The sequence below is a fragment of the Simochromis diagramma genome, unplaced genomic scaffold (genome assembly GCF_900408965.1).
Source record: "Simochromis diagramma unplaced genomic scaffold, fSimDia1.1 OVJJ01000131.1, whole genome shotgun sequence".
Classification (NCBI taxonomy): domain Eukaryota; kingdom Metazoa; phylum Chordata; class Actinopteri; order Cichliformes; family Cichlidae; genus Simochromis; species Simochromis diagramma.
In genome coordinates this window covers 6956939-6975568 of record NW_024387200.1, presented here as the reverse complement: position 1 = coordinate 6975568, position 18630 = coordinate 6956939, and the positions used below count along the sequence as shown (strand labels likewise).

The 18630-nt window shown below is 38.0% G+C and overlaps 1 protein-coding gene and 1 long non-coding RNA gene across 3 annotated transcripts in view; both read right to left on the bottom strand.

The window, feature by feature from the left end:
- Positions 1-18630, bottom strand: part of rasgrf2b (Ras protein-specific guanine nucleotide-releasing factor 2b) — a 44526-nt gene that overhangs the window by 24261 nt on the left and 1635 nt on the right. For both annotated transcript variants that reach the window (XM_040050499.1, XM_040050500.1), the window contains exons 2-4: positions 4854-4960; positions 3382-3529; positions 48-137 (exon numbers count right to left, since the gene is read on the bottom strand). In XM_040050499.1, the coding sequence (XP_039906433.1) occupies positions 48-137; positions 3382-3529; positions 4854-4960 (345 nt within the window). The remainder of the gene's footprint in view (positions 1-47; positions 138-3381; positions 3530-4853; positions 4961-18630) is intronic.
- Positions 7409-18026, bottom strand: LOC120745545. The gene is made up of 2 exons (XR_005698654.1): positions 14747-18026; positions 7409-14578 (listed from the first exon to the last, which is right to left on the bottom strand). It is a non-coding gene; the product is annotated as an uncharacterized LOC120745545 (long non-coding RNA).

The following is an 18630-nucleotide window of genomic DNA, read 5'->3' as shown; positions in this document are numbered from 1 at the left end:
GTTGGGTTATTTTTGTTTTTGTGACTATACTATATTTATTCATTCACCTTTTTGATCTTTTTGATATCCGGGTCGTCGTTTTCATGGAAGACATGGTAAGGCCGCATGCGCTCCTTAGTTTTGTTCAGAGCTATAATCTATTGGAGAAATTCAGACACAAATATGAACACAATGTAGATGGTTTGACAAAAAAGATTTAAATTGTTAGGTAAGAAAAATATCCATAAGACTTAATATAAACTTTCCGCTTTTTCTAGAAGGACGTTATATTCCTGTAGGAATCACCATTGATCTTTTGTGTGTGCGATAATCATTGTTGGTGTGTTTTCACCAGATAAGCATTAGACTTCCTCATCTTTGAAAATCTGCTGCCTTCATTCAGAAAGAGAAAATGAGAGAAGATGGAGGCTCTCAGCTGGTGATGGTAAACAAATTAAGGATTACATCATGCGCCTAATCACCTGAAGTGCATCGCAGGGCACAGAAAGTGCAATCTTCTCCTATTCTAAACGAATCGATATAAAGCATACTAGTCACTTTTTTTTGTCTGATTTTACAGCTGTGAAATACTCAATGCAGACAACAGAGACAGATAAGCCTGTGACATTTACTCGCTGCAGGCAAGAAAAGACAACCACAAAGTTAATGCCATCTTCATTAGCTCTGAAAATGAGGAAAGGGAATGAGCTGGACAGATGCCAGATCTCTTAGTGGAAAAACAGAAAGTCAAATTTCACTACAATACAGAGGACCAGTTTTAAATACCAGAGATGACCAACTTCAAACATAGCCAGTAAAGGATTCTTCCTGCCAACACTACCATCTGTGCAGAAATAAACCCAGCAGAGGTTAGGACGAGCTGTAATACTGGTTTAGCCTCAACTATTTGTTCATACCTTTAGGCTTCTGACAGGCGTCTGACAGTATAAGTTTATTACATAGTGAGTAAAGGATGAAAGATGAAACCCAAAACATTTTCAGCCACAGCGCTTCATCTTCATTTTCTTATTCACTAGCGTGATCATGCAAATGGCAGCAGAGAGGAGCATGTCTGCCAACTGTTGACAGTTACAGTGGCTAGTTGGTTTAATTATTCATAAACACGGAGCAACACACACACACACAAACAAACAAACACGGGTAAGCTTTAATGAGATGGATCACCAACTGCACACTGGCTTTCTCTTTTTCCACGAGCAGTCCCATTGCACTGGCAGATGTTTCTTAACATAAAATTACTTTCTTTCACGTTTTCATTATCAGCCAGACTCCGTGTATCCTGCCAATGACAAATAACACCAGTTGTTTTAGGGAGAAGTATCTGCCACACTTGTTGCTTCGAGGGAGCATTTCAAATAAAATCATCATTAGGTGCTAATTCGCTAAACAGAGTGCTGCTCCTGTCCCAAAGACAGAAATACCATATGCAAGTCAAATGTTTCTGCAAGCGGCTATTGACGCAAATGAGCAGAGCGCTGTCAAGTGACAATGACAGCAGAGCTTTGATTTGTGGAAATGTTTGCAGACGGCCCAAATAAGCAAATAACATCGCCTGGGGACAACTGCTGCACAGACAAGAATTCAATTTGAGTCGAGCAGCTGCACAATCAGAATAACTTTACAGTTCCTTCTGGTAATTCCTGTGCCACATAGAAGAATATAGCATTGGGAGAACAGCGCTCCACACATAGCATTCATTTCTTCTTTGATAGAAGAATCATGATAACTTAAATTGTTTAAAAAGGAAAACAATGCAATTACTTTCTCTTTATTTTTACAGGCTGATATTTTCTGAATAAAATAACTATAGATTTTGTATCACCTGATACACTACCAGTGAATAATTCTAATGAAATCACGCATAGCTTAATTCAAGAAGGCCACAGATAACAATTTAGCCACAATGTCAGCTAAACGTTTAGCTCTTGCCCTTTTATGCCATTTAAACTGCTTTAGTATGCCTACTGTTCCCATGCATCTGCAAGTGGCTTTGCAACCCGCCTTTACCCCAGCTACTTCTTTTATGCTTTTTAACTCTTTCCCTCTTGTTTCCTTTTCTGAACTGAGTGTTTTCTGTCATATTTCAGGACTGCTACTAGAACAAAATGACTGAGTGTGCATCAGAAGTTAGTAACTCCCCATTCCTGTGCAGCTTACTAGGGCTACCCTTGGAAAAATCAGGAATCTGATCCCATCCGAGGGATTTAAAAAAAATGTTTTATCTAATCTAATCTATGTGCTGTCTAATCTGTGCTGGGGTCTTGCTGCACCTCACTTTGTTGGAGTTTTCTAGCTCCTGTAATTCTTTCTTATTAACAATGTTGCAGAGGTCACTTTTGTTTTGTATGTGAGCATGGGCATGTGATTTATCGCATGTGGGGTTGGCAGCTGTTTGCAATAAAACTGATGGACTGTCTTTATTGAACAGTGGGCTTCTCTTCCTACGCTCAGAGGTAACTGAAAACCATTCCCACTCACACCTTTCCTGAGAAAAGACACACATAGTGAATACCAGCATGGTCTATGTACGCCCTACATATCTTTCTTTATTGAGTGACTTGAATTGTGATTTAGGCTGGGAGGGTAATCGCAGAATTAAAGTTTCTTAACATTTTCTTAAAATCAACTTGGTGGAAGGCTACAATCTGTCAAGAGCAAAATACAATTTAAAGACATAGTGAAAAAAGTTAATACATTTTCCAAGTCATAAGACATAAGACTCCTGTACAACTTCAAAAACTGTATGACTCATCCTGAAGGGCATCCAGATTCATCAACTCAAATATAATTTGTGGTGACTACCTAACTCTGCCTATCATATAAAACTGCACTGGCTGTTTTGCTCAGTTGCTGCATAAAGGTATTTGTTTGCTTAAAAATCTTAAAAATCCTTGCTTACAGTTCTTTTGAAAAAGCATGCATGATTTTAAATATTAGAGTCCTTAAGACTTCTGTCTCAAGAAATCCTAAGAATTTGACAATGCTATAATAGTAAGCTGATTTTAATAATATAGTTCCTAGAGTTCCTTTCAAAGTAACCTGTGTAACAGAACACCTGCCTCCCAGAGCTAGCCTGTCAGAAGTACAGAGTACTGTGTGCTTTTTACTATGAAGACAGCTAGTCCAGAACCCAAGGGGTTATTTTAATAAAGAGGGCAGTTAAATGCAGAGAATCAGATGCTATCTTCTGAATTCTTTGAGATGTACTTGCTGAACTGTATCCTAGAGAAAGAATTTTACAATCTAAAAAAGAAAAAAACATTTCCAACAAAATTCCACAAACAATACAAATTGTCTGTGATATGAATAAAATGTTAACAATTCCACCTTTTAAGGTCTATGTGCATTTGTGTCGTGCGTTTTCACACATGCATAATGTACCTCTGCTTTAAGCCTCTCAATTTCAGTGTCCTGATCTTCTAGCTGAGTGCGCAGCTGATTGGCAGCCACCTTCTCAGTCTCCACGATCTGTACAAGGTGGATGTATTTCTGCATCAGCACCTCTCGTTCGATGATAATGTCAGAGTAACTGAAAAGTTCACAGAGGATAAAATGTCAATATAAACAGCTAAATAATGTGCTGAAAACAGAATGTATACAAAAATAAAAAATGAATAAGTAGTCGCATGCATAAAACACAGCAGCTCTCACTGCTTGCTGCTGTAGTTTATATAGTGGGGGAAATGAGTATTTGAAAGAAAAGAATTGAACAGTCTCTAATTTTTATGGTAGTTTCATTTTAATGGAGAAACAGAATATCAACCAAAAATCCTAAGAAAAAAAACACATTACATAAAATGTATAAATGGATTTGCATTAAGTGAAATAAGTACTTGATACTCAAACAAAACATGACTTGTTTCATGTTTCTTGGCTACTGTATGGCAACTCAAGTAGCTCAAGAAACTCAAATGTCAGCTCCCCGCACAGACTTATACAGGACTGAGGACTTGGAGACAGGCTAAGCCACTCCATGACCTTCATGTACATGTACATGTTACCTCAGTGATATGTTTTGGTGCTGTAGTGTTCTTGCTGAGGTAAGAGGGTTCTCCTTCAGCCCTTAGAAAAAAACAGCCTCAAAGCCTGAAAATGTTTGTTTGATTGTGGGGATGGTGTTGTTTGGTTCATTAATTATTTCACTCAGTGACATGCAAATCAATTTACAACTTTTATGCCTTTTTTTCTGGATTTGTGGTTGATATTCTCTCTCTTTCCATTAAAATGGAACTAACATAAAAATAGAGACTGTTCATTTCTTTGCAAGTCAGCAAACTTGCAAATTCAGCAGGAGATCAAATAATTATTTATCCCATTGATTATTGCTTCAAAGAATAACAAAAATCAATTTATGACTGAAATATATGCCACTGTGTAACCAAAAATGTGTTTTCATTACAAGAGGACCCTGATGTTGAAAAAATCTATAGTAGATAGTATCTAATTTCCCTTTAAAACTGAAGCTCATAATTGTACTCATACATAGGGCACTAGTGCAATTATAAAGCACCAACCACAAAATAGAGGCAATCCCAAGATGCTTTAAAGCTATTAAATATTCTGTAACTTATAATTCACCAAAATTTCAGAATATTGCAAGTTTTGCAGGTCTTATTAATGAGCCCTTTACAAATCCTGTATATTGACCAAAATGGTAAATATATTGTCAGTTACGTATAGTTATGTGTTTGTCAGACTGAATGTTTGAACATTTTAGTGTCTTTTTGACTTACTATATAAAGCTGATACATAAAGGATGACTTTTGTACAATACTGACAAGAGCTGAAAGTGATTTAAAAAATGGCAATATATTTTTAGAAGTACTCTTTATATAGTAATGTACTGTGCATACCTGGCCTGCTGGATGGCCTCCACCCATTCATCGCACTCACACTCTTCCTCTGTCCGTAGCTCCAGTGGTTTCTGTCCATCATGACCAAACATGATGAGGAAGTAGTGCTGACAGAGAGATAAAGAAGGGAAAAAAGATTTTTACATTATTGTGTGACCCTGAAACTGGACAGAAGTCTTTTTGTTGTACCTTTGCTAATAATACCAATGCTGCAACTTTAAAATATTTCTTTGTATTTGCTTTCTATCTTTTAATTGCACAGATTATTCCCACGTAGAGTTCGGCACACCTTACACTAAGCAGCAATATCTATCCCATAGGGTGGAGAAAAAGGGACACAGTACGGGGGAGGATGGGTGGCTCAGCACGCTTAGCACACAGTTCTCATCTGTTGCTCCCTTCTCCACCAGCCTTTTGCCAATTAGCTCGCTCGTTGCCTCCCTCTTTCCCTTCTCTCGTTTTCTGCCTGCCTCTCTTATTACTCTGATGAATTTCGCTATGTAACTGCCTTCAAAACACTTCCCCACACTTACACACAGACACATGCCAATACATGCAAGTGCAGAGGCACACACCTACAGTAGAGCGCACACACACTAGGCATTATGTGAAGTGATAGAGGCTTTTATTCAAATGGTCATGTCCTGGGGCACTGGGTTACCAGAAGAGCTGCTATTCTTAGTCAAGGAAAACAGGGACGACTGAGCTCTGCATTGGCTTTCTCTCTCCTCCTCTTCTCTTCTCTTTATCCCACCACCTCTTTCCTCCTCCCTCTCTCTCTTTGCACTTCACCTATCATCCCACTCCACCTCCTCTGCCCCGCTCAACCAGCATCCTCACTTTTCTTGTTTTCTAATCCCACTCCTCCTCCTCCACATCCCTTCGTACTTTCATCTCTTTGTGTCTCTCAGTAAGGACTCGGTGAACCAGATAGAGTCCAGAGGAGAGACGTTTGCCCTGCAGGAGGATGGTTGGGCTTTGGCCCCTGCAGTGGGGATGAGCTGGGGACTGAGGACAGGATATGTGAACACACACACACACTCATAGACCCTCCTCCATTTCTATCCCCCTATCTCAGCTTTTTATGTATCTGTCATTTCGATTCACTGCCTGGCTGTATTTTATTATATCAACAATAATCTGTGCTCTAACAGCCTTTGACAGGGAGAAGGATGGGAGGAGAGAGGAAGAGAGAGACAGGAGAGGGAGGTGTTACATAACATTTCTTAACTGAGTACATATTTCTAAATTGTGTCACAACCCAACAAGATAACATTTCCATGGCAACAAAATATCTGCCGCTGCTGCCTTGTTTTGCACTTCCATTTTCTCCTTACGAGTGCTGCCTCTATTCATTTAAGGCTTTTATTTATCCATCATGCAATTTCAGGCATAAAAGGAAATAGTCTTCAACAGGAAGTGAAACATTGAGCTTAAATCTCTAGATGGATAACCTTTTGCACATCTAACATAATAGCTGTTATGTATTTGACCAACTGTGGCACTATACGAGTCAGATGACAATTAATCTATATTTGCATGCATGCAAATATTTCCACATCATGTTGATTCAAGATCCTTTGATCACACAGATGTCTGTGTTGTTATTTTCACATAGAACAAATCAATGTGCTTTTGACATGCTTGCTTAAATAATCACAGCTTTTAATTAAAGTGAAAGCAGGAACACAACAGTCTAAAATAAAAGTAAGAGTCTTGCATTAAAAATGTTAATTCAATAATTATATTTTCAGCATATAGTAGTTAAATATAAAAGTCTACATATAAGTAACAATCTACTAGTAAACAAACTTAAAGTTGTGTAGTACTCTATTGACTTTTGGACCAGTTGTAGCACCACAGACCTACTGTTTTCCCATTTTTCTTGTTTTGTTCATGAAACATGAATGCGGATGCACAAACGTGATTGGATGGAGAGCGGCACAGTGCGCTTGTAATATGCAAGTTACAGCACAATTTAAAATATTAAAAAGAATAAGGTTTGTGGATGTTTATGTGGAAGGAAGCGCAATACCCTAGTTTCTTAGACTTCAGGCCTTTATAGAGTGATTTGGTGAGAAAAACTGAAGGTAAACATAACTTTTATTGTTTTTTAAAAAAAACCTGTCAGGGCACCTTTAAGCAAAGTATAAATTTTCATGCTCAGTGCAGTTTATATTACATATTATCCTTTTTCCCCTTTCAGGCATGTAACTTATTACGCAATACAAACATTGCACTTCTTTGCACTAAATTTCTCTTTGAATGTAATTAACTACCTTTTGATTTATACCTGCTACTTAACAGATCCTAAATATGGTATGTATGCTTGATATATATTTTTGTATCCTGCCTTAACATTTATATTCTACCATTCTGCCAAGTTTTTTCTGCAACTGTGACCCAATTGTCACCAGGCAATCATTAAAGTTTAATGTTACCGCATCCTTTACAGAAGATTCTGCATCACGCTGGACCCCTAAAGCATTCCAGTGAATTGCTCTGTAACATTGTACTGTGTCCTCATTAGTTGGAGGGATTTTTTAATTTATTTATTTTTTTGAGGACTTGACTGCTTCTACGAAACCTATAAACAAAGCGAGAGCTCTGCACATCTCATGAATGGTACTCTGACTGTCTCTGAGCTATGACCACAGAGCTTCCCAACTTTACAGTACAGATCTGGACTCCTGGCTCAGTCTCCCTTCAAATCGGCTCAAGCGTACCCTTCATCCCTGAGGGCCTTCGTTGTACTGTAAGAAATTTCATTTAGACAAATAAAGACAGCGAGGAAACAAAAGAGAAAAAAGACACTGAGCTTTTTTTGTGCTCTTTCACTCTTTATTTCACTTGCAACCAATTTAACAGTCCCCTGATACACTCTTTAAATCCTGATGTGAGAAACAGCAGAAATCGGGCCGTGACAGCATGACATAAAGTCTATTTTACTTTCACCAAGCAAAGCTTAAGAACAATGTAAGGCAAAAATGTTATTGTGCAAAACCATTTTTCACTTCAATCTTTAAAACTACCTGCTGTGAAAACAGAGGTGAGGAGCTCTTCGAACAAAAAAATGACTTTCACAGTCCAGCACAGCCTAAATGTTGGGGAATGAATGCCTGCCACACACATGTACAAGTTAATAATAGTGCAGATGATGAAATGCTTTTTCTCATTATTAAAGATTTATGAAAGCTAGAAATGAAATTTGTGTTAATAGATTTATTAGCCAAAAATGGCTGGCGGACCCAGAAATACTCATCTTTTTTAATAAATATTTAAAAGCAGAGATGGCAGAATCACTGTGATTGGGGACTGAAACAGCCAATAATGATGCAACACTACCGTCTGCTTTGGGATCTGCACTGATGAGAGCAAAAATTGCATTTTGCAGCACTACAAATGGGCCTTATTTTTTCACTTCATTCTAAATATCAGAATTTCAAAGCTATTTTCTGCATCAGTGTTCTGTGCTTCAAAGAGACATTAAACCCCAAACTATTAGAAGTTTTAGCTTCACTGGAGTTAAATTAGTATGACCCCAGCGCAGAAACTCCACAGTCACACGTGCTGTAGTATATAACTTGTAGGGTAGTTTGGAATTCATGTCTCAAACATGAAGCCCAAAGAGACATTGAATTTTATCATGAAAGAAAGGCAGTTTTGCCAGCCTTGCTATCAAAAACCCAATATAATTTCATGACTAGGGTATGAGCCAGTTGTGTTTATGCACAAAAGCACACAACAGGTGTTTGTGACGGTTTCAGCTGCTAGAATAGTGAAGCTGTAAGTAGGTCTGCTTGCTGTTTTTCTAGTTTAACTGTATACATAACCATTAGCACATCACTTGTTCATTGGTATATGCACAGCAGAAGTGCAACTTGAGTCAAACCTTATTAGGTGGAAAAGTCACCAAAGTTTTTAAGCAGTTAAAAAATAGAATTGAAATTATGACCATCACTTTAAACCTCTATAAAAACGGAGCTGAATCTCAGACGCTGCAGGCCTCAGCTAGCTGTTAGCATTTATCATAGAAAAAGACTGAACACATTTTATATTTTTGGAATTTCCTTTAGACAGACAAGACCTAGGTAGAGGCACTTGTCTATAATGCACACCACCACTTTTGGAGCAAACCAAACACATTATATCAGCACAAACAAACAGCTAATAGCAACTGTCAGTTGGTGTCTATTGTCTATCTGTCCAAAAGCTAAAGTTTGGCTGAAACTGCATCATGCAACAGGACAATGATCCCAGGCACACCAGCACAACTACAGCAGAAAGAAACAGAAAACAAGGTGTTTCAATTGTGCGGTCAAAATTCAGACCTCATCCAAACCAAACTGTAGTGTGCTTAGTTTTTTTTTTTTTTTTTCTTTTTGTTTTTTGTTTTTTTTTTTTACAGGACTTGGTGGAGTCCTCCCATGACCAAACTTTCTTTTTTAAAAATCAACACTTCATTACCTCATAACTTTATTTTTATGTTGGATGAACCTAATCCAGTAGCTCAACAGAAAAAGTACAGAACATTCAAATTCCTAAAAAGATTTAATATGGTTTGTAAATGGTTAACTGTGATGAGTAAGCAGCTGAAAAATGTTTATAAATATCAACACTACTGCTTTCACTTCTTAATCACAAATCTAATGCAAATGTGGCAGCGCAGCTAGCACACAGGTGCACAATTCACAAAAATAACGGCCTCACACAGTGTGTGGAGTTGTGTGTCATAGGACTATTGAAAGCAAACCACTATGCTGAACTTAATTTGGACTTTAGGTGTATGGAAACAAATAATAAAAAAAGAAACCATCCATTGAGTCAAAAATGCTACAAGTGCAGATGCAACAGAACAAGCATTCAACCAAAAAAGGAAAATGTAGCTGAGTCTGTGACATGAGAGAAATAAAGAGAAGGGATTGACACATAGATAATGAGAGAGAACAGTTTTTAAGGAAAACGCTAACAAAGGTTGGCTGAAAAGTGCTACTTAGCTGATACATCTGAAAATACAAGCAGGTGTTTGTCCGTCATTCTATAGACACACTGATTACATGGCAGAAAGGCAAAATTATTAACAAGCAATTTCAGCACAGAGTATAATCTGTCTCCGTTGAGTCCTACTGCATGGTAATTACCATCACAGGGGGAAAAAGAACGCAGACCAGAGTTGTGTATGCAAGACTCTTGTAATCTATAATCGTTTTTTCTAGTATGCTTTTGAAGGTGTATATGTACAATCTTCAAAGATCAGAAGAAAAGAAAACTAAAGGACAAAAAAGCACATGCTGTGATTCTGTGAAACAGACATAATCTCATACCACGTGTTGTTGGCAGGTCTCGTGGTGGAAACAATCCCTCAAACACAACAGCAAGAAGTGATTGGCTGTGTGTGAATTAAAAGGTTATGTTGAAAACCTTTTAATAATCTCAACAACACATAACAAAGGTAATTAAGGGTAAGTAATATTTCATTGCTGGTATCGTCTATCAAAATATCATTGATCACATGATCAGCATTCATTCATACTTTTCATGAGCCCGAATATATTTTGCTATTACAAGATTCAAATCAGCTACTTAAACAATAAAAAATAATTTGTGAGAAGTAGTTTTGGAAGGATAAAAAAAGGTTATTTTTTCCCCACTCATATCACTTCTTTATATTCCTCTCATTTCTCTCCTGTTGTGCTACCACGGGGCATTAATATTTTCTGCTCATAAAATGCTCCAAGGACAAGAGAGAAAAAAAAAAACTACTATTGTCATGGAAACCTTCTACACTCAATAATTCAGATTTGCTTTATCTTATAACTGTAAAGTTGTTTACATGCACAGCTATCCCTCTAAAAATGAAAACTTTTTAATACATTTCTATTGTTATTCATCAGTAGATCCAAAGTACATCTTTTGCTTGGGATCATTAAGCTATTGGCATAGACAATTTTTAGAGGCTAAACAAACGTAACAAGTAGATTAGTGAACTTCAGAAAGCTGCTTGGTTGGGTCGGAGCTTGTTTTAGTCTAACACTAACCCTGTGCATTCATTGGAGGGAGTGCGTGTGAATGTTTAGAAAAAGTACTTAGGTGTAGATAAAAATGCTTGTAAAACTGTGTGAATGTGTTAATGGGTTTTGTGGTAAGAAAGCACTTTAAGTGCTCAATTAGAACAGAAAAGCACTATATAAATATTCATCTATTTACATGTAAGTCTGTATTTTGTCATTTTGGGCAGCCCTAACTTATCAGTTTCCCCTAAGATCCTAGCTTCCTTATGTCATCTTTCTAACGCTTGAGAAGAAGATGTTTCTCTTCAACCTTCAAACTTAAGCTTTCAGTTCTTTCTCTGTTTCTTTCACAATCAAAGTAAACAGTATGTCTCTCAACATGACAAAGAAAATGCTAGTTTTGACGTGCTTCATTCACTTCAGTGGAAATGGCTTTCTTTCGATATTTTTGTAAGCCCCACTCTGTAATTTCAAAAACCTTTAATTTACTATATAATACATGAACTTTTTTTTAAATACACTTCCTGGAGACTTGTCATTGCAACGTGACTCAAAACATTAATCTGACAGCAGCAGCGGCAGCAGCGGTACTTTATGTAACCACCGAATTCAGCTAATGATGTAGGCTACCAGCTAATGTGACAATCACTGAATCAACATCCCACATCCCACTGTTTTTTCATTGCCCTCCATGCTGTTCACTTCCTTCAAAGAAGTTTGTATAATAAAGTGTGGGGCAGTCTTTTCTTCTCTCACACATACACAAATAAAATATCCAGACTGTTCTCACACATATCTACCCACTGTATATATACTAATACACTAATAACTGTTGCCCCAGAAAACTCTGATTGGGGATTACCTGTCTATCTGAGATTTCTTTTAAAAGGGATTAATCAAATTGCTCCCCTCCTCCGCAGTTTATTTTCACTCCTATCCTCCTACTCTACTAGTTAAATGCACACAAATTAAACATGCAAAAGCAAATCCCTCATATGAAGGCATCAACAGGCTTTTGGCCTCATCTTACACATTTGTTGCGTTATAGTGACTGTGTGACTTTATTGCCTTAATGCAGGAGATACTGAATTGGAGATTCCTCTGTAATTCCCAGAGAGCAACATCAGAGGCTTCCAAGCAGACAGTGGATCAGTTTTACTTTTTTCTTGAGAAAATTAACAGGATCTTGTAAAATCCAGTCCTCATAAGTAAAGACAACATATATGAAGGCACCAGGCGGTTGTATTCCTTCATGCTAAAGTTTGTCAGAGACACATCTCCTATATCTATACCTATAGCTAGAAGGATCACGTATAATAGATGGCAGCAGCTCCAGATATAACACCACTTGTGAATACAGAGGTTCAATTCCAAGAGCGTCAACAACCTATGGAGTAACCACAAACATTCTAAGCCCATCTGAGGAGAATGATGATCAGCCCAACATTGGCTGAGAAATACAATTTATATTATTCTCACATGTACCCTGCCAAAAATGTAGCAGCATGGTGCCTGACAAATTTTATAAACAGGATTAGCCCTGTAAAATTAAAGGTACTCGGGATAGTGTAAGAAACAGCAGAGTGTTAATATTTTTACTCACCGGTTTCCTTTAATGATCTAATTTTGGAGAAAAACATTACATTTTAATGCAATATTTACCAGGTGAGTGAAACTACGCTGTTCGTAAGATGGTTTGCTACAGTTAGAACTCAAACTAAGTTTGAAAAAACAACAAAAATTGGCTGACACAATGTTATATAAAAATAAAACTAAGTTAAACAATACATCTCTCAGACGTTTGGGTCAATTTTGACATAATGGCTCGCACAGCTGCTGCAGATTTGTCGCCTGCACATCCATGATCTAAATCTGAATCATTTGAGTCATGTTCAAGACACTAGTTTGGAATAGTCTGATGTTTGTGGCATGGCACAGAAGATGGGCACACTGTTGTCATAAAGGGACCGACATTGGGAGAAACAATATTCAGGTTGACAGCTGTGTTTAAAAGGTGATCAATTGCTACTAAGTGGCACAAAGTACGCCAAAAAATATCCTCCTGACCATTACACCAACAACAGCCTGAAACCCTAGTATATCCTTTCTTTGCGTTTACACCAAATTCTGAGACTACCATCTATATGTTAGAGCAGAAATTAAGACTCGTCAGACCAGTTATTGTTTTTCCAAGCTTCTGTTGTCTAATTTTGGAGAGCCTATGTGTGAATTGCACCCAGCGTAGCTTTCTGCTGCCATATCTCATCTGCTTCAAGGTTCCATGTGTTGTGCTTTCAGAGATTCTCTACGGCGATTGTAACAAGCGGTTACCTGTTACCTGCCGTTCGGCTCAAAGCAGTCTGGCCATTCTCCTCTGACCCGTAACATCAACAAACAATTTTTCCCCAAGAACTGCCATTCATTGGATATTTTCTCTTTTTTCCTGTAAAGCCTACAGACTGGTTGTAGATCTGTAGTTTTTGACATACTCAGACATTTTCCACAGAAGTAAAATTACTAGCTAAAAGCAGATACTGTTCACAGTTATTATAGTATAAGTTTTTTATTGTACATAAGGTCTGCTCCCATTGTTACCAAGACTTCAAACACAACAGACAGATTTTAAGCTGGATGCCAGCTTTAAATTCTGAAACTAATGAGGTTCATAATGGCTCTAACACTTGGCAAAAAATTTAACAGCAAAATGAAAATCAGCCCGCAGAGAAAAGCAAATCAGACTCAGGGTGTACGGGACGAATCGGTTCCAATTAACGCGCGCAATAGTGAAAACACAAGACCCAGAGAGGGGGACTTAGAGCTAGAGGAGCTTTCTAATGAGAACTAATTACACACACATGCATGAACATGAGGAAGTCAGCACTGACACTTCAATTCTAGTGTGTCGCCCCACCTTTTCACTTTTGTAAAAGGAAACCCATCTGTGAATATACTGTAGCTACACATACACACTGTATTAAACTCAAACAGTACTCAATTAAATGATTGCACCTTTCCCATGCATCCCATCCATTCTTATGAAATATTCAATCCCAATGTAGTCCAATTAGTCTGTCTCCTTCAAAGCAAACAAACTACGCTGCAAACACAAATTGTACAAATATTCATGTTTAGAAGTCTCGTTCTCTCTGCAAAGGGAAACAATTTATTGTAACATTTCTTAAAATGTTGTGGTTTTAGAAAACATGTGAGGTTAGAAAACACAGTGCAACAAGCCACAATATTATATGATTCCTGATCAAAAAGTGAGAATTATTAGGGAATTCTTTACTCCTTCACAGGCAAAAGATATTAACAGCAAGCTATTGTACAATTTTATGAAATTTTAAAAACCTTTTCATTCAAGTCAGTTTTGATTCTCTCTCAACGCTGTGCCATTTCATGGGATCTTCCCTGTGATCGACTTATAGATATTTAAAAGAAGGTGTAAATGTAGCAAGCAGTAAACATGATTTCCCAGTTTTTGTACAGTTAAACACGAGAATGTCAACGTTTACGAATGTTCTTCACGTACTTTGTGCCCTTTAGAACCAACTGAGCATTGGTAATACCACAGCCTATCTGAGTGCTGATCATGTCAATTCATTTATGCGCACAGTGTACTCATATTCTGATGGCTGCCTCCAGCAGGATAACACACCATGCCAAAAATCTCAGATGATTTCAAACTGGTTTCCTGAACATGGCACAAATGTTCTCCACAGTCACCAGATCTCAATCCACTGAGTCAGTCACATCACAATCTCAACCAGTGTTTCTCAAACCTCGATCAAGCCACACATTAGGTTTACTCAGTGTTATGTAAGGTAATGTTGTAAATTACAGGCACTTACTGTCGCATCTGGCAAATCTAGCCAATAGCACCTAATTGCAGGGAAATTGTAGTTTGAGTGTGGTATGACTTGGGATTGTGGGAGGAAGCTGGAGTAGAAAGAAACAGAGAGAATCCACGCAAACATGGGGAGAACACGCAAACTCTGCACAGAGGGTGAAGCCAGATCGTGGACTCAAACTCAGGACCGTCTTGCTGTGCTAACCTCCACGCTGCCACCGCTGCCCTATCTAATACCATTTTTAGTCAAATCAAGGATGAACAAACATGTGGGACCACATGATAAATAAAAACAAACTGCCACAAATGTTCTGTTATAAACTTTTATTCAGCATAATCTTTTTTTAAACATTGCCGCTGACTGTCTCACTTTCCCACTATGGCAAGTTTTGTTGAAGAAACTTCTCAAAGCTTCTAACAACTTTCGGTCCCTGCACCTGATCACCATTCCTGTTCTCTATTTTTTTTTTTATTAGACCCTGGTGCAAACACAAAGGTTATAGCTTATTTGGTTTTATAATGGCCTTTACAGAACCAAACACAATGAGCTGCTCAGCAAAGTTTGACATATGGGTGACAAGCTGAAGAGAGACTCCACCAGTGACTAATGGTCATCTGGTTCTGGTTCATGGACTCTAATGAATTGTGCTTCACTTTAAAATCAATAAACAACTGGCCGCTTGATGAAGGGGGGAGGGAGAGTTTGACAATTATACACAGCTGATTGTACCAGCCTTTTACACACATGCATGCATATTCACATAAGCAAAGCGGGTTCACAGTCGCTGTGGAAACCATTCAGACTGGTGTAAATGCTCTCCAAATTATTTGAAGGGTTTGTGTCTATCGGAGTACAACAGGGAGAAAAGAAGGGAGAGAGCTGTGTGTTCTTTGTGTGGTTCTATTGTGGCTCACTGTGGGGGTGTCATACTGCAGGTTGCTGGCAGATTCACTCCACTGCACAGACTAACAGTGAGGAGAAAGAGCAACTAATGGCAATATGGAAGGCTTTTCTCTGTCTTTCTGAACTAAACACTTACATAAGGGATAAAACTCGGGATCAAACTGAACATGGAAATCCTCCTTTACTGAAGTGTTGATCATCTGAAACACAAAAGCCCACACACGGCCTCATGAGCCAGACAAAATGTCAGAGTTATGTGGTTCCTCCTGTGTGCATAGCTATGTAGTTAAACAGTCACACACTAGCAGCAGTCGAGGTTTCAGCTGAGGGCAGATTGAAAATAACCCTAATTAAACATCACAGCTGTAGTATGAAAGTGAGAAAGACAGGGAGAGAGTGAGACAGTCAGTGGGAATGTTTAAAAAGAAAAAAGGTTTAAATACAACATAATACTTGCCAAGCTTTCTAACATCAAAAGAGACAGGTTTTATGCCTACGTCAATGCCAATATTAGCAGCTGGAACAACATGTAATTTTGCTCTTACAAAAGCAAGACTTATTCTCATTTAATCATCAATAGTAACAACATATTAACATGCAGAAAGACTCAAAGCGGCAGTGCTGGACCTACTCTCTATCCTTCTATTCCTACACATCTGGAATTAATTTTCTTCACACTGTATATTCAAATCAACTGTATTAGTAGGTGGAGATGGATATCGTTGAGTGATTAATATTGGTTGGCTTTTTTTGACCTCTCCTTACCTCTTACGTGATTAAATTTGCATCCACTCACTGTCTATTTAATACTTCCTCACAGAGTAAAAAGTCAGCACTCTCCAGTGTATCCCTCCCCCTCCAGTTTTATGGCTATGACGCTGGCACACAGTCCCCGAGGTTTGCTAAAAACTGCAATCAGGAGCAGGAATTATTCTGCTTCCCTTTTCTTCCATAAAGCCAATGTAAGTCTGTCTTTTTTGTTATAACTTTTTCACCATAAGACTGACTCACTGATTGATATGGCCCTAAGATTAATCTGTGTATGACAAAAAACAGGCATTTTTTAAAAATTAATTCATTAATTAATTTTTATCAATGAAATGCATTTTCAAATGTTAATTCAAATGTTTCCTAGCAACAAGATGTGCTAACTCTCGGAACAACAATGCTGAGGCAACTTCCAAGAGCTCTGTCACAACAGTTTCCCCCTAAAACATTTCTCTGCTGTAAATGTATTAAACCTTAACCCTTTTCAGCCTTGAAGGATTCAGCAGTGAGTCCTGTATTGTATATTAAAGTTGCATAGAAATAATTGACTTTAACTTGCAGAGGTTTATTTGAAATTGTAGTGCCAGTCACAGGAGGGTTGTTGCTCTGTCATTTAGCTGCATTTTGAAACAGATCCAGATCATCTGGTATTTGCAGCTGCACTCCAAGCATAAAGTCTGAAATGTAGATTTTCATTTTACCTCTTTTGCAGACAAAATATGGACCCAACATGTCTATATTTTTCAATTAATCCTCATCTGTCCATCTTTTTAACCAATTCGCAGAAGGTGGAGTGGGCTGTAGCCTATCCCATCTTTCATAAGGCAAGAGGTGGGGTACGCCCACCACATAGTCATAGGGCTACAATTTATCAGTTCAGCTGAATAATTAGGTCACTTGTGTTCCTGCTGCTTGTAATGACTTGATTATTATTATTATTATTATTCTTAAAACATTAATATATATCACATATATATGTATATGTGTATGTCATATATATATATATATATATATATATATATATATATATATATATATATATATATATATATATATACACACACACAAGAGTCTCAATAAGTTGTCAAAAATACAGTAAAGCTATTCAAAGTTTCCAGTAGGCTAACAGTTGTGCAGGGATTAAATACACCTTTGGTCAAATGATCAGCAATTCAGTTGCACATTTAGATGGACTTTATGTTTGTAGGACACAGCAGCCTGGTTGAGAGTAAACCAATAGTTCAGTTCAAATTGCAGCTTCTGGGCAACAGGTAATAAGTGATTGGCCAGCCTTGACCCAGACAACACAAGTCTAAATCCTTCCTAGAAACCAAACAACAGCGAAGCTAATGACAGCGTCACTGTTGTTTTGTTCAGCAATGAAGTAAAACAAATGAACACACGATTTTTAGAATATGTTCATTTTATGTTACACACATAAAACTTTACATGGGGTGGCTGTAGCCCAGGAGGTAGAGCAGGTCACCTACTGATCGGAAGGTTGGTTTGATCCTGGGCTCCTCCTGACTGCATGCCAAGTATCCTTGGGCAAGATACTAACCCCAAGTTGTTCTCCGATGCATCCATCGGAGTATGAATGTGTGTGAATGTAGTTAGAAAGCACGAAGTATAGAGAACGTGCTTGTGAGAATGGGTGTGATTGGGTGAATGTGGTATGTTGTATAAAGTGCTTTGAGTACTCCAGGAGAGTAGAAAAGCCCTATATAAGAATCAGTCCATTTACATCACAGTTACAAATGTTTATTAATCGTTAAGATTACACAGGTTTATTGAGTTGCTGTGGAACACAGAATAAAAATCAACTTGTTTAGACAAAGAACCTGTTGCTGCACTGTTTTGTTGGACTCTGTCAGACTGACATGAATTTGAGTTGAAGCTACATACATCTTTCAGTCTTGTGGTTTTCATAATTCATATTTGGAAACAAAAATAACCCATGTGTTGGAATAAATCCTTTAAACTGATGGGATTACTTGATTCATTCAGTTTTTGTCTTTGCAACTGGCAGCTTATGACCTCACGGAGACAGAAAGCTGTTTCAGCTATAGTGTCGAAGACAGCGACAAGTATTTGACTTTTAAACTTGTGGACAAAGATATGAGGTGTGAAAGCTTTGTGCCCCCCCCCCCCGGCCTGCTCTCTATGGCACATCAGGGAATGGTCACCTGCTCTGGGAGGATGCACTCCGAGCTCTTCTCACTGCAGGGCTTTTTGAAGCGAGCA